At 42.7% G+C, this 16,184-nt stretch overlaps 1 protein-coding gene across 2 annotated transcripts in view; it reads right to left on the bottom strand.

Moving 5' to 3' along the window:
• Positions 1–69: 69 nt before the first annotated feature.
• TXLNG (taxilin gamma) overlaps positions 70–16,184 on the bottom strand; it is a 57,770-nt gene continuing 41,655 nt past the window's right edge. For both annotated transcript variants that reach the window (XM_055269377.2, XM_063634565.1), the window contains exons 5-10: positions 15,337–15,531; positions 12,077–12,196; positions 10,488–10,562; positions 7,159–7,251; positions 4,950–5,045; positions 70–3,127 (exon numbers count right to left, since the gene is read on the bottom strand). In XM_055269377.2, the coding sequence (XP_055125352.1) occupies positions 2,801–3,127; positions 4,950–5,045; positions 7,159–7,251; positions 10,488–10,562; positions 12,077–12,196; positions 15,337–15,531 (906 nt within the window). In that variant the 3' untranslated portion in view covers positions 70–2,800. The remainder of the gene's footprint in view (positions 3,128–4,949; positions 5,046–7,158; positions 7,252–10,487; positions 10,563–12,076; positions 12,197–15,336; positions 15,532–16,184) is intronic.

Here is a 16,184-nt window from a genome sequence, read left to right as displayed (position 1 = left end):
GGGTAAAATGGTACCTTTGGACTCCTACAGTTAAGGCCACATGGATAATAAAAGAATACACAGAAGCTGTTAAGTTTATCATACATATTTACTTAATCTATACAGAATCAAGTAGATAAAATCAGATTCACATTAGTGAAAAATCTCTACAAAATGTCTTTGAAAAGCAAAACAAGACTGCCTCTTAACAATTCGTATCCTCATGAAAGACGTGGGCTGTAAAAATAAAGCAGTGTGTTTAGCACAAACTAGAAGATATCTGCATCATTTTTTTCACAGTTATTTCCATCTACAGTCTGAAAGAGGTAGATTTTTCTGCAACACCTGAGAATTGAATTGTGATAACCAGGTGTAATAAAGGCAGTTGCATACAGAACTGAAAAATACTGGTCTCAAGACCAAGAAATGTACTCCTAACAAGTCTGAGGATGAAATGGTCCATATTACCCAAGACCCAAGTTCTCTCTACACCTTGGAGTCTACCGCCACTATAAATAATACACATCACGATTCCATGATGGTGCAACAATTGCAATTTAAGTGAATTCAACATTTAAACCTTTTCTGGGCCAGCCTAGTAGCATTACAGTGTTCTAGAATATGGTAGATATGGGATGTGCTACAAAGCCACAACACTGGGCTGGTGAGGTGATCACTGTAGGAAGATGTCCTCAGAGGGTCCCATTTGTTTTTATTCACAGGGTAATGGGAGGAAGGGTTCTGAAAGGACAACAAATCCATCCCAGACAGAATCCATATCCTTTCAACACTACAATAGCATCTAGCTAAAAATACAAAGTAAGCCAAAAGCAGCAGGCCAAGTACTGTTAATCACATTGCTTTAAAGCCCTTGGAAGTATGCAACAGGCCCAAGAAAGATTTACAATCTTCCACACAGAACAAGCACCACAAAAAAACGTGGTGGGCTACACAAATGGCTTAATAAAAAGTTAAGAGCTGTACATCCAGCAGAGTTCTCGTGAAATGTGATCATTAGTACTAATTTTAAGGTAGATTATGTTTCTGATCTATACCTGCATTTCCCCCCACCACCAGGGAAATGAGTCTAGTATTTCTTTAGTAGCAGAACAGGGTGTACTCATAAGAGGCTGTTGGAGGGTATTGTTTTTTGCTTCTGACTCACTTAGATGGTAATTAGATAATCATCTTTGTGGATTTATTTTCCTCCACTGGCCCCTTGAATTAACATGACTGGTGGTGGAGGCTTAGATACAACCCTCCTCCACTCCAGGCGGTTTCCTATCTGCTGGACAATTTTCAATTCTTTCAACCCAGTTTAGACCATGAATGTGACAGGACTTTACAAATAACACTTGTAACAAAGAGAAAACCCTTTTAACTGGACAAAACAGTTTATTCAGTCCAGTAAGCAATTTAACAGGTGTCAGTCTGATAGTTTTGCTCAGTGGAATGTGCTAACATCAGTTCTAGTAGAACCTTTTATTTCATAAAGTATTTCAATGCAAATTATACCAGGGACAAAGTCAAAACTTCCATCAGTGCAGCCTGATTAATCATCTGCATAACTGAGCCACATTCAACATTGAAACAAAGAACTAATTCAAAAGTTATGTGCTTAATTTCAAATTTTCCCCCAGTCCAAGTGTAGAGATCTTGATAATACTGTGGCTTTTTTATTTTTTCTTCTTAAAAAAGAGATGGTAACTAAGAAGGGGGTGAGAAACAGACTGAATGCATAAGTAACAGATCCTAACACTCTGCCAAGTCTTCCCAAAGTAAAAATGTTGGTGCCAGTGTTTGTTTTGGAAATGAAAATCAATTTCGGTTGGTACTGATCCATAATGAAAATTCCCTTTTGAAAAACCTGGAGTACTTTGCTGGTGGAATTTTTGTAATAACTTTCAAGTTGCCAGAAGGTATTGGAGAAACTTCTGCCTAGTGAAAGTGACACGTGAATTGACCGTCCTTGTCTTTGACAAGGGACTTCACTGAACGGCAAACATGAACACCAGTTTTCAAAGAATAAGTGGCCGTCCATGGGAAGTGGAGAATATGTACTGAAATCCCAAATCAGAATCAAACACAAACCACCATCCTCTATGGGAGCCCCTCATGGTCCAAATCCCACACCTGAAACCAAAGCAGGATGACTGTTCAGTCACATAAACACTAAGCTTATTTGTCGAGTGATTTGCCTGTATGTACTATTTTGTCCACAAGTGATATCTTTATATACATATTCTGCCAAAACTTAGGATTCTAAGCATGTGGCCATCTCAATTTGTCCCGAGATATAAATATTTTCAAAAAGCTAATTTCAATCAAATATGCTTCTGACCCAACACTAGAGTTTTGTTTTTGCTTGGCATTTAAATGAGTTATTAGACAAAACTAATCACCTTGGTATTTTCTTTTTCTGAATAATATTAATGGGGGGGCTAAGACATTTAAATTCATATTGTTTTCACATCAAGGAACCATCATCAGAACAAAGTTCCCTTGTAATGGCCCTGTCAGTGAGATTTTCATTAGGATGATAATGTGCAAGGAGCAGGGAGAGGAAGGACAAGGCAATGAACACATGCAGTCCAGTGGAGGGAGAATGAGGCCGATGTGCAACACAGCTGAGGAAAATTTATAGATTAAACTATTCAAAACTGCTAAGCAGCCTCCTGTACCACATAAGTCCAGTAGTTCTAAGAAAATACAGATATGGTAGAAAAAGTAAGAAAATTTTCACCACAAAACCAATAGTTAACTACTAACAGAGAAAGTTATACACAAAATATATCTCTCAATACAGTGATCACACCTCATCTTAGTCAACAGACTCAATGGCCGGAGCAGAGCCTGTGGACGGGGGCTTTTGCACGGCGCTTCTCTGGCTCTTGGGCTCAGCCTCCAGGTGCGCTCCCAGGGCTCTTTTGGAGGAAGTGTTCGGCTCCTTGTGAGAATCCAGGGCAGTACAGGGCTGCGTCACAGGTGTTGCTAAATCCCTGTTGGCCGCTTTGATGGATACCTGCTCTTTCAGGACTTCCACCTTCTCATTGAGCTCATTCCTTTCTGTTTGAAGAGCCCTGCACAGCTTCTCTAACCGTTCCAGTTTTATTTGAAGGGCCTTGTACTCTTTATCACGGACTGTTTTCTGTAAGAAAAAAGAGGATTTCTGTAACCTTGTTAAATATCAATCAGGTTACAAAAAAATTAAGTCAGCTGAGCCATATTGGACACTTCTCACCTATGGCACGTGTTCCATCTCTTCAGCCTCCTAACATTCTAGCTAGCCAGCATGACTGCACCCATAACTATACCGAATGAGAGATTTAGCACCATTATATTGTTTCAGGGGTACAAAATTAAATTCCTTTTGTCACTTTTTTTTTTTTTTTGAGACAGAGTCTTGCTCTGTCGCCAGGCTGGAGTGCAATGGCATGATCTCGGCTCACTGCAACCTCTGCCTCCTGGGTTGAGGTGATTCTCCTGCCTCAGCCTCCGGAGTAGCTGGGATTACAGGCACGCACCACCACGCGCAGCTAATTTTTGTATTTTTAGTAGAGATGGGGTTTCACATGGTGGCCTGGATGGTCTTGATCTCCTGACCTCGTGATCTGCCCACCTTGGCCTCCCAAAGTGCTGGGATTACAGGCGTGAGCCAAAGATAAACTTTTTAAGACATTTCCTGTTGAACTATTAAGGAAATTCAAGATATCACAAAGAGTAGCAGACACAAAGGCCTACATACAGAAAATGACTCACTTCTACATAGATTTCTCCTCTACCAATTTTTAGATGAGAAGTTTGTTGTTTTGTTTTTTTTTTTTTTTTTTTGAGACGGAGTCTCGCTCTGTCGCCCAGGCTGGAGTGCAGTGGCGCAATCTCGGCTCACTGCAAGCTCCGCCTCCCGGGTTCACGCCATTCTCCTGCCTCAGCCTCTCCGAGTAGCTGGGACTACAGGCGCCCGCCACCACGCCCGGCTAATTTTTTGTATTTTTGGTAGAGACGGGGTTTCACCGTGGTCTCGATCTCCTGACCTCGTGATCCGCCCGCCTCGGCCTCCTAAAGTGCTGGGATTACAAGCGTGAGCCACCGCGCCCGGCCTTTTTTTTTTTTTTTGAGACAGAGTCTCGCTCTGTCGCCCAGGCTGGAGTGCAGTGGTGCAATCTCGGCTCACTGCAACCTCCGCCTCCCAGGTTCAAGCAATTCTCCTGCCTCAGCCTCCTGAGTAGCTAGGATTACAGGCACGTGCCACTACGCCCAGCTAATTTTTGTATTTTTAGTAGAGAACGGGGTTTCATGATGTTGGCCAGGATGGTCTCGATCTCTTGACCTCGTGATCCGCCTGCCTCAGCCTCCCAAAGTGCTGGGATTACAGGTGTGAGCCACTGCGCCCAGCCGAAACAAGGTTCCTGTACACAGGTGCCCCAGCATTTTATTTCTTTCCTGAAGTGTTATATAAAACAGGCAAAACGTACTTTGTTGCTTTTTTGAAAGCCTAATAAGTCAAGCTAGAAAGGCCCTACATGCTGCATCAGCATCACCTGCATGCTTGTTACAGCGGCAGATTATCTGCCTCCGCCCCCAAGAACTAGTGACTCAGCCTCTGGGAGGAGCCCAGCAATCCTGGTCTTAACAAGCAGGAGTTTGATGCAAGCTGAAGTTTGAGAAATCACTGCTGTAGAAGAAAGCAAAATCTAGATGTTTTATGCTATCTCCGACACAAGCCTGGGCTGATTAACTGGGTGGTAGGAAGCTCAGCCCCTCACTCAGGGCCCTGTCCCTAACCTAACTGTCAGGAAAGAAGTCACAGATTCTACCCAGCAACTCATCCCCACCCCCGCCCCAACACGGGCTGGAGTCCTCAGCTATGGCAGTAGTGTTACAGCACACATCCCCGGCCCCGATAGATACCTGAACTCAAGGAGTCCCCATGACTAAGACTACACCTTAGTCGCAGGAAACCATCTCACCTCTTCAGCCATTTGCAGAAGTGCTTTATTATTGTTTTCCCATTTGGTACGCCATATTATTGTTTCTTTTTCCAGTTTTTTAATTTTCTTTGTCATCTGTGAACACAATTGCACATTTAAATTCTAAGTTCCCTTCCTTATCTCTACTCCCTGTCCTGCTACACAAAAATGTTTCTGTGCCCCTCCCCTCCCCCATTCCTGCACCTGCCTCACCCGGCTGACAGCTGTGTGTGTCTTTATAGAAGTAGCTGTGCCTGCCTGTTGGTAGCAGAGCTTATCTCAGAAGCTCCTAGGGTGGAACCAAAGAAGGGGGTTTGTATTATGAGAAAAACAAATTTAATCTCAATTTCAGAGGCAGCAGCACATGGAGGAAGCTGTCAGCCACCACACTCTGAACTCAGTTAAGGCTGAAGTGCAGCTTTCATCCCAGCTCTGGGTAGTGAGAGACAAGCCCTCCTTCTCCCTAAGTTGTAGGAAAAAATGCCCGTGACTGAGTTTTCTGTCCATTAAACGAATTCCTCAGATTCTTGGGAGGACAGCGATCTTCAGCCCCACCAGACATTAAGAACTGACACTCCACCACAACCTCCAAGAGCACATCAGTTTCAGAACTCAAGGCAGCATGATTCAGGTAAGACTCCAGTGACCAAGAAGATAAAAGTAGTTAATACCTCAGCTTTGGTCATCATCACAATTCGTGAGGCTGATTTACTTCAGATTTTGCTAAAGATAAAGTGGGTCCCCAAATCAGGGAAATGTTAAACCTATGCTACCAGAACACAATTTTCAGAAATTCAGGATGCATTTATCCATGCCTGTAGCTAGCTACTTTCTCAATATGCCTTCATCCACTGTTAACTGCACACCAGCTCTGATCCAGGTCGGGGCACTGAGCCAGGTGGCGTTAAGGGAAACGAGGATAAGACAGAGCCAGTGCCCTGTGCCTTGGGTAATTACCCACAAAACTGTAATACAAGGCAAACTGGGACAAAGGCCGTGGGAAGAGCTGGTGGAAGACCTAGGTTGACTGCTGACCCATGGTGATCTCTGCAGCCACAGACAGACAGGAATGTGTTCCAGTCCCAGAGGACCAGAAGGATGGCAGGTGGAACTCTGTTCCACCTCAACAGTGAGTCTGTGCTGGCGTCCAGCTATCACCTGCACTGTGCCTAACAGCGCCCCCTCGATTGCAGCCTCAACTGAAAGGACTGGCAGTCAGAACGAATCTGCTGTTCATGGAATTCTCCAGATTACCAGGTCTAAAAATACCTGGAGGTGGTAATTTGAGCACCAATCAGCCACATTGTAACTGAGTACATGTTAATGTGCCAAGCACCGTCGGAAATACTCTATTTCATGAAAGGCAGGTTTTTTGTTACCATTTTTAACAGTGAAGGAACAGAAAGGTTAAACAACTTGTCCATAGTCACACGTTCTATGATGCAACTGGGACATTAACCCAGCGCACACGGTCTCCACCACTATGTGAGATCTAATAATAGTCATGACTAACATCTATTGAATGCTAACAAAGTGCCAGGCACTACTGTACTTCTCCCCAACCCAACACTATGTTTTTAAATCCCCCATTTTTAAGGGAAGGATGCCAAGTAAAATAAGGCTGGCTGGCTGGCTGGATATGTATAGAATTATATATTTTGGTCCTTAGCTTGATCTCAAGGATATCTCTTTCCTTAACATAGGCAGGAAAATGCAACAGAAGCGAAAGAATTGGTTTGGTCAGGGGAGAAAGAATTCAGTGGGAGTAAAGATAAGAAAGAGAAGCTAAAAAAGGTAGAAACACGGATATATCAACCAACCAAAATATATGATTATTCTTCTGGGCTTGGATGTCTTTTAATAGTTAATCCCCAAGGACAGAGTTTTATGAGAGGGCTGAGGATGATCCTCTAAAGTGGTTAAAACAAACAAAAAACAGCAACACACCAAAAAAGCACCACTTTCTTTCTAACAAGTGGCATTTAATATAGGATTTCACTATAATAAAGGTAGAATTCTAAGAGCATAGAGAACATTAGCTACTTGGGGTACATTGAGGGCAAAATGACCAAAAATGCCACTGGAGGATCACTAAAGAGAAAATGAAGACAGTATCGTAACAAAGGAAACTCAGCAAAGTTGTAATCACACTTAAAAGAGCTTACACAAATTCCATTTGATATAATATTCTACTAAAATATGTAAATACCTTTTCCATTTCCTGTCTGAAGGTTGTAAACAGTTCATTGCTTTTTGCCATGGTAGTCTGGAATTCTTCAAACTTATCCATATAAAGAGAAAGCTATAGGAAAAAAAGGAAACATTCTGAGTTCCATGCAAACAATTCCAGTTCCCAAACTTTCAAAAGAATGTAGTATGGTTACTTATTACAAGTGACAGAAATACGAACAAATGCACATCCAATCCTTGGACACCAGACATAGATGGCTAAAGTTCTGACAACCCACAGAAATGCATTAAAACTAAGGATATTCTGTTGACTTTAATGTTAGATCTCCACCCACTGATCATAACACAGCCTGAAGGATGTGGTGACTATAAACGTCATACATGTGGAGTGCTCGCCCAAGTACCCCTCTCTTGCCACGTGAAAACTGTCCTTGGGAAAAGATCATTCCTTTAGAATACCACCTGCAGAGTTCTTAGTTTGATAGCAATGGTATCTCTTTCCTTAACGAAGGGAGGAAAATGCAACAGAAGCCAAAGAATTGGTTTGGTTGGGGAAGAAGAATTCGATGAGAGTAAAATTAAAAGAAAATATAAAGAGATCTACTCTTAACATAGTCCTACCCTCAAGGAATTTTTATTTAAGGATGAGGAAACAAATGCTAACCAACAAGGCAAGCAAAATATAAAATGCAGTCACCATCTTCTCCCCCTTAGAAAGGAGTCCAGAGAAGTACGCGGGCAAGGGCACAGTGAGGCTCAGGATACTTAGGGGAAGGTTCATGTGGGAGGCCTGAGCTGGGCCTCATGGGTGAGCTGAATGAGTTCATCTTAGACCAGGAGGGAACCTTTCAGAGACTATCCAACATAATCACATTATTTTCAGGACAGGGGAACAGAGAGAGACCCAGAGGAATAAAGTATTTTGGGCAAGATCACACGATAGCTATAAGAAAAGCAGAGAAGAATAAAGGATCTTCAGAGGCCAACAAATAGCATAAGCAGTGCTGGATGCAGAATATTCACCAGCACCACCTAGCGCACAGGATGCGGGGCAGGGTGGAATATGATGGTGCCCACCCAGCCACAGCCAGCAGGGGGACGGGCCATCCAGGAAGCACTTTAGCAGCACGCACTGGTGTGGTGGACGCAGAAGCCAACTGAAAGTTAGTCATCTCACAGTGACCTCGTGCTTGTTAGGCTAGATGAGGTCCCTGTGAGGTGGCCAAACCGCGTCTGCACAAGGGCCTGGCCTGGGATGAGGACAAAGCAGGAAGAGAAATGCAGGGTGACCTGGAGAACACACAGGATTTGTTAGCAGACACTGATGGGGCCTCTGACATGACAGGCCTGTAGTTGGGGCAAGAGTGGTGCTCACGCAGAGGGAGGGAGCAGTATTAGTGCCTGAGGCACATTCGAAGTTACAGCGGTTTTGATGTGGTCCTTTACGGTCTCACTGTTGCTCAGGCTGGAGTGCAGTGGCGCAATCACGACTCATTGCAGCCTTGACCTCCCTCTTGGGCTCAAGCAATCCTCCCATCTCAGCCTCCTGAATAGAGGGGACTATAGGCACACACCACCACGCCTGGCTAATTTTTGTATTTTTTATAGAGATGGGGTTTCACCATGTTGCTCAGGCTGGTCTCAAACTCCTAAGCTCAAGCAATCTGCCCACCTTGGCTGGGATTACAGGCATGAGCCACTGCGTCTGGCAGGCATGGTCCACTTTTATTGAAAATGGAACATCCAAATAAAGACTGTCCCATGTGAGAGTTCAACGCTGGCCCAGGGGGTAGCCAGTAAGTGGCCACTATCATCACACATGGACCTCCATGGCTAGATTACAAAACAGCGGGTCAAGACAGCATAAAGACTTTGAGTTTCACCAGCAGATGCTGGGAAATGACATGGTGAGGGCAGAGAAGGTGAGACATGCTTGGGAAGGACAGCCACATTTAGGTAGAGGAAAACAAGAGGTGACAGCAAAGGAAACAAAATAGTGACTGAATAAGAGGACTCTGAGTGGTACAGATCACAGACAACAGAAGCTACGGTGGTGACAGCACAACAGAATTGGAGCTGGCCTGGGGGCTTGGTAAAAGGGCCCTCTGCTGACTTCCGCAGCATTATCAATGACACCCACCTTCAGGAACATCTTCCAAAGCCATCTGGAGACTTCGTACCTTCTCCACATCAATTCTCATCTCTATTTACATGGACAACTGACTGTATAGGGCTGATAAGTAAGGGATTCAAATCTCCTAGAAGCTTTCTGGCATGATCTTCAGTTCCAAAGATTCTTCATATCTGACACCTCTTGAATATTCACTCCTTATAAGTTGGGCTAGCTTTATAGGACCTTAAATTCATCACATTGTAAGATGTTCGCAAAGAAAAGCAGCACTCCAAAGAGGTGCTCATGAAGACCACGCCAGTCTCAAGGTATCAGTGTCATTTTACGGCTAATCTAGAGTCTTCACAAAAACTTACATGATAAACTTTTAAATAAGTAACACTCAGCCAAATGTAATCTAGTTAACTGAAAAAAAGATGAATGTATAGGTACAGATGCCTAATTTTACCCATCTGTAAAGCCACGGCAAGTCTTTCCTGTACCTTTTTTTTTTTTTTTAAGGAGATAACTCCTCCTACACTCATTCCACACAAGGCAACCACAGAGAGAGATCACAGTAGGACACACTTACAGGGTCTGGAATGAACAAGAGGGAGGGCCCTGATGAAAAACACCAGCACAAGCGATCCTGCCGCCTCGGACTCCTGAGTAGCTGGGACTACAGGTGCACGCCACCACACCCAGCTATATGTAGTTTTTAAAACAACTTACATGCTTACAGCACAAAACTCTAACAATATTAGAGTTCACTATATGAAATTGCCATTTTTTTAGGCCAAGGACATATTCTTGTCTTCTTTAGCAATTTCATGTGGTTCAACTTGATACAAAAAAAATATGCAGATGTATCAGTTTTCCTTTAGTGGGAAATTTAGTGGTAACCGACTGAAAAAGGGAGGAATTATCTGGGCTCTTAGAAAGGGTCACTGAAGACAGGTTGACCAACCGTCCCAGGCTGCCTGAGATGGGGCATTTCCTGGGACACGAGACTTTCAGTACCAAAACCAGGAAAGTGCTGGGCAAACTGGGATGAGGTAGTCAACCTAAATGAAGAGGAAAATACCAAGAGGGCCATGAGATTTCTGCCTCAGTCCTGGTCAGCTCTGGCTGGGAAAAAGCAAAAAGCAAAACCATCTTAGAGGAGATTGAAGATATGCAGAATCAAAGGAACCACAGATTTTTCTTACAAATTGTACTATCCCCTGCTGTGAAGTTACCTGCTGTTTTAGTTGTACTTCTTGCTGTTTCATTTGTTCGTATTTGTGCCTCGATTCTGTCGCTTCTTTTAATAACTAGAAAACAGAAACATTCTGGCAAAATGCTAATAGTAATTACAAGCAGGACCGAATATGATCGAGTTAGGCTTCACCCTTCTGCTATTTTAGCAAGAACCACAGGTCCACAGATGAAACAGTCTGTTCCACAAATTGCCATTTACGTGTATCTTCTATCTGTCCCGCTGGTTAACACTTAGGAATGTAGGAATAATCTTTTATTGCTGAAGCAGAAAAAGTACCCTGGGGGCCTAATATGGTTTATAAAATTCAGAGGTAAATTGTTGTGTTTTAGGTGAAAATAATTACACGTACAGTATTAGCAGAGAACATGGCTGATAATCTTGATATTATCTGGGTGACTTAGAAAAGCCCCGCTATTCCCTGAGGCAAGACGAGGCAGAGTGAAAGGGTATGCGGAAAGCAACGCAGTCAGTCTGAGACCTGGTTTCTGAGCGCTTTTTTAGAAAGCGGGGAGGGGTGGACATTCTCATTTATATATAGTACTTGTGCTTTCAAGAAAATTACAAAGTTGCATAGTAGACAGTTGTGAAATTCAGTCCCTGAAGTAAAATATCACACATAGCCCAAAGAAGCCTAGAAAAGTCCTACTGAAGCAACCAGAAAGTACACACATGTAATGTGTGTGTGTGTGTGTATAAAATTTATACTCCAACTTTGGAAATGATAACCATTTCTCAGCTGAACACTGGATACTATTGTCAGTTCATATGGAAGGATCACATTGTGAAAAACATGTCTCTCTAAACCCTAGATGCACTCAGTGTGACATGCCCACATGACGAGGGCCACTCAGGAACTGAATCCTCACACTGTGCTCATGTCAGGGCCGTGGATCCAACAGTCTGCATTATTGCAATCATTTCTCCCTTGCGGATAAGCACACTTAGCTGAATTTGCACATGGTAATATACATACCCAATGAGATTCCACTGTATTCACAATTACTGACAGGCAATAGAATCTGAGCATACATTGGCAACAATGCTGAGTGATTAGGGTAGAGAATTCTGCTTAAATTTTATCAGAAAATTATACCAGAGTAAGTAAATAAATGACTTCCCCAGTTTCAAGTTACTTGTTTGAAAATGAAATGTAATCATATATAGGAGACCTGTGGCTTGGTAAGCTTGTTAAACTGAATCACCAAATTTAACGTGCTAAATGTGAGCACAACTCTTGAACCTGATGACCATTATCTAAGATGGGAACTAAATATTCTAAGCACAGAAAAACAACAAGTGCAGGTCTTCCCACTGATTTGGTGTAATCTCTCCAGTATATTTTCTGTATAAAAGGTTAAATAGAAATAAACAGCCAAATGCTAACACACACACACCACAACTCTCTTCTCAATCTACAGCAAAACACCAGCTGGCATGCCCCGAGGTGCTACATTAAAGGTAGAATAGATAAATGTTTCAAACGGCCTTGGTTACAATTTGATGTTTCAAATGGCCTCAGTTACAATATTGGCAATAATGTCTTTGTTTTTAAGAAGTAGAACTTACAAACTCTCTCTCTCTCTGATGTTTTTCATCAGCTTCTTTTATCAGCTGTGTCGTTTGCTGCAGTTTGGCATCCACGAGCTGTTGTTGCAGTTCCTTATGTTTGAACACCTTATCAATGTGCTATGGGAAAAGGAGAGTTTCTTCCATCACTCACCAAAGAAAGGAACACAGTGGGGAGGAAACATCACAGCAGTTACAGCACCATGCTCACCCTGCTGTTCTGCTGCTACCACCGCAGCTAAGAACACCAGCTCTCTCTCTGTCCCTGTATACTCCACTTAGAGAAGTGGCGATTCGACACCACCTTGCAAACCATCCCACACGGGCAGAAGCGCGGCCCTCTGACTGCTGCCCATTCCCCCGCCCTGTCAGACATGGGCTGTCCCCCTCACCAGCTTGGTACTTCCTATTTCTGCCACACACTGAAAATAAGGCTCAGAGTGCACCAAGACAAAGAAGGATAAGAAGAGCAAAGTACTAAACCATATATCATGCACACAGTTCCTTTTTTCCCTCCCCATATTTTCCCAAATTCCTCAGCTGAAGGCAGCATGGTATGACGGTAGGAATGGCCCAGGTCAAATCCTGGCCAGTGTGTGGCCCTGGACTAATTCCTCTCCACGCTGGAACGCAGTGCCCTCCTCTGTACAGGGGGATACCTCCACCTACCTTGCAGAGCTGTAACAGTAAAGGCGATGGTGGCACTAGGTAAGGTGCTTGGTGCCTGGCACACTTTAGACATTTGGTAAAAGCTCGTTAGTATTTCCAAACAAAACTGTTAAGTGGTTACTGATGTATAATAAAGTCAACAGAACAATCCCTTCCCAGCTGGAGAAACGGAACTCTTCCAGTTACAATACCCTATATAAGAGGGGAAAATGCTGGTTGGTGAAGTAAGGTGGTCTAACTATGTATTGAGAGCACCACAGACAGCTGATCTTCGCCTGCAAGTAATTTGATCATTATATTCTGACCAAAGAACATTACATAAGACACAATATGATTTAAACAAATCTGATTTTCAAATCTGCTACATCAGTTATGAGGTACATAGACTGTCAAAACAAACAACAAAACTAAAAGAATCATTTTAAGACAATTAAGGGCTTTATAATCTAATAAAAAGAAAATTTAACCTCTACGACAAAAAAGACGTTTCTTCAATAAATACACTGTAAGAATAAAGGGGGGAAACCTATATTATAGAGACTGGCGTTATAGAAACCAGTGAAATGGACTTTCTTTGGATCTTGTTTCAAACAATTTCTCTTTTAAAACGAAGCTGATCCAAAAAATGTGAATAGTGACTAGATACTTAATATTCAGTAATTGTTATTTATTTGAGACAGTCTCACTCCCGTCACCCAGCCATGAGTACAGTGGTGGTGATCCTCCTGCCTCACTCTTCCGAGCAGCTGGGACTACAGGTGAGTATCACCTCACCCGGCTAGTCTTTGTATTTTTGTACAGACAGGCTTTCGCCATATTACCCACGCTGGTCTCAAACTCCTGGGCTCAAGCAATCCTCCTGCCTTGGCCTCCCAAAGTGCTGGGATTACAGGTGTGAGCCATTGCACCTGGCCTATTTGTTAATGTTTTAGGTATGAAACTGGTATTGTGGTTATACTTAAATCCTCATTTTTTTGAGCTACACATTCAAATATCAATGGAATATTTGACATCTTGGATTTGCTTCAAAATAATCTAGGGGAACAGAGATGAAATTATCAGCCATGTACAGTGGCTCACATCTACAATCCCAGCACTTTGGGAAGCCAAGACAGGGGGATCACCTGAGCCCAGGAGTTCAAGACCAGCCTGGGCAATTTAGCAAGAAACTGTATACACACACACACAGACACACACACACACAGACACACAGACACACACACACACACGGAATTATGGTTTCATCTGCTGAAGCCAGGTGCTATATTATCTCTCTACTTTTTGTTAAGCTTGAAATTTTCCATAATTTTTTTTAAAAAAGCAAAAGGCAGTAAGAAAAATAAAATCTTAAAAAAAAAAAAAAAGCAGTTTTTGAAGGGCTGTATGTAAAACTATAAAGTTTGAGTTGAAAACAGGATAAAGTGGCCAGGCGCGGTGGCTCACGCCTGTAATCCCAGCACTTTGGGAGGCCGAGGTGGGCGGATCACAAGGTCAGGAGATCGAGACCATCCTGGCTAACACAACCCCGTCTCTACTAAAAATACAAAAAATTAGCCGGGCGAGGTGGCGGGCGCCTGTAGTCCCAGCTACGCGGGAGGCTGAGGCAGGAGAATGGCGTGAACCCCGGGGGGCGGAGCCTGCAGTGAGCCGAGATCGCGCCACTGCACTCCAGCCTGGGTGAAAGAGCGAGACTCCGTCTCAAAAAAAAAAAAAAAAAAAAAAAAAAAGAAAACAGGATAAAGTAACACACAGATGCCTGATCTTTTTTTTTAATTTGAATCAGCTTTTTGAATCCATTTCTGTAAGGAACATAACATAAAAGCCCAACATTTTACTAATGTTAAAGGCAGAGATGCACCATTTAAAAAAACCTAAAGCCTCTAACCCTGTCCAGCGGACCTCTAAAAGTGAGGAACTTGAAAAACCAGGTTAGTACCTTCTAGCAAATAGGTACTAACCTGGTTTTTCAAGTTCCTCACTTTGTTCAGAGGACACTACCTCTGAAATTCCAGATTAGCTTATAAAATAATTCCAAGTCTTCACTGAAGGCCAATGGCCAAGTTCATTAGCCATGGATCTTCCCAGTAAACTTTTTACCCTTAATGGGCTTATGTGTGAGGGGTTAGAAGTAGGTTTTTCCTCCCAAATAATATAAAGCCCTCATTTAAAGAAAACAAAAAAAAATCTGAAACATAACTGTACAGGTATAATTCAATGGTAGTGGATACTGTACAGATTATCATAGATGTCTGAGATACACGGTATTTGGGGCCCAAATATTTATTTATTATTAGTCTGGATAAGGGAAAACAATCTACATGCGAAAATTGCAATCTTCCAGTATTTCATGGAAGACAAGCAGTACTTAATGGGTCTCCTAGAAATAACCTCCCTTATCCAAACCCAGTGACTCCTGGGACATCAAGTGATGATCTCACTTGTGGTGCCTGATCGTTTCCTAATAAATAACTGACTGCCACTATGCATATGCAAAGTTCTGAAACACCCGTGACAGCAGTTTTACTTTAGGTGTGAATGGTGACACTTTTGCTAATCTTGAGAAGCCGTTTAAATAAACCAATCGCAATTACCTCTTCCCTCAGTGCATATTGTTCGATGAGCTTCTTCAGCTTCTCCCCCAGCTCGATGTTCTCCTGTCGGAGTTTGGCGTTGTGGATGTCGTGCTGCTCCAGTTGGGCTTGAATTTCATTTAAGGTAATCTGGAAATGTGCAGTTGCTTCTTTACGTCGTTCTTCTTCCTCTCGTGCCTGCTGCATATTTTCCTCCTTATTATCCAAAATAATTTTTGTTAATAATACAGACCTATAGAGAAGATGCTCACAAGAGAAGCTGCTGCAACGTGGGTTCATTTGTTGCTGCCCTGACATGTTGCCTCTGAACTACAATTCCTCCCCCTTATTTATGACCAGAAGGCTCTCATTGAAAAGCAAGCAGTTTTTCCTAAGTAGACGGATAACCAGAGAGATGCAAACTGTCCTGCTACAAAATAAATGTTATGGCTGTCTACAATTCACTCTACTGCAATACTCGCCGGTTACACAGGCCACCATCTTAGATGGGTCGGAAGAGATCCTGCCCCCTTGCAGCTTACTTTCTGGGTCACACCTACTCCCTAAAGGGCAAAGGACAAATGGAATCCTCATCTCAAAAAGCTTCCTTTCTGTAACTACTTTCTGATGATTAAAAAGACAAAACAAAAAATTTCAAAGCTTACTTTCAATTCTTGCTAGGATATGATTGTCAAAAGACCTTTACATGTCTGAACTGTTATTAGGCTACTCCAAATATTGATTTCCTATGGGAAAAAAAAAATACCACTTACTTTGACATCTAAATCCAAGGGCTCAAAAGCAAAGAAGATAATAATGGCTCCCATACCAGGTGAAGATCCATTTCAAGAGTGCGCTTATAGTCTAGG

This window comes from Symphalangus syndactylus, chromosome X (assembly GCF_028878055.3).
Source record: "Symphalangus syndactylus isolate Jambi chromosome X, NHGRI_mSymSyn1-v2.1_pri, whole genome shotgun sequence".
Taxonomy (NCBI): Eukaryota; Metazoa; Chordata; class Mammalia; order Primates; family Hylobatidae; genus Symphalangus; species Symphalangus syndactylus.
This window is presented reverse-complemented; position numbering and strand designations above follow the sequence as displayed.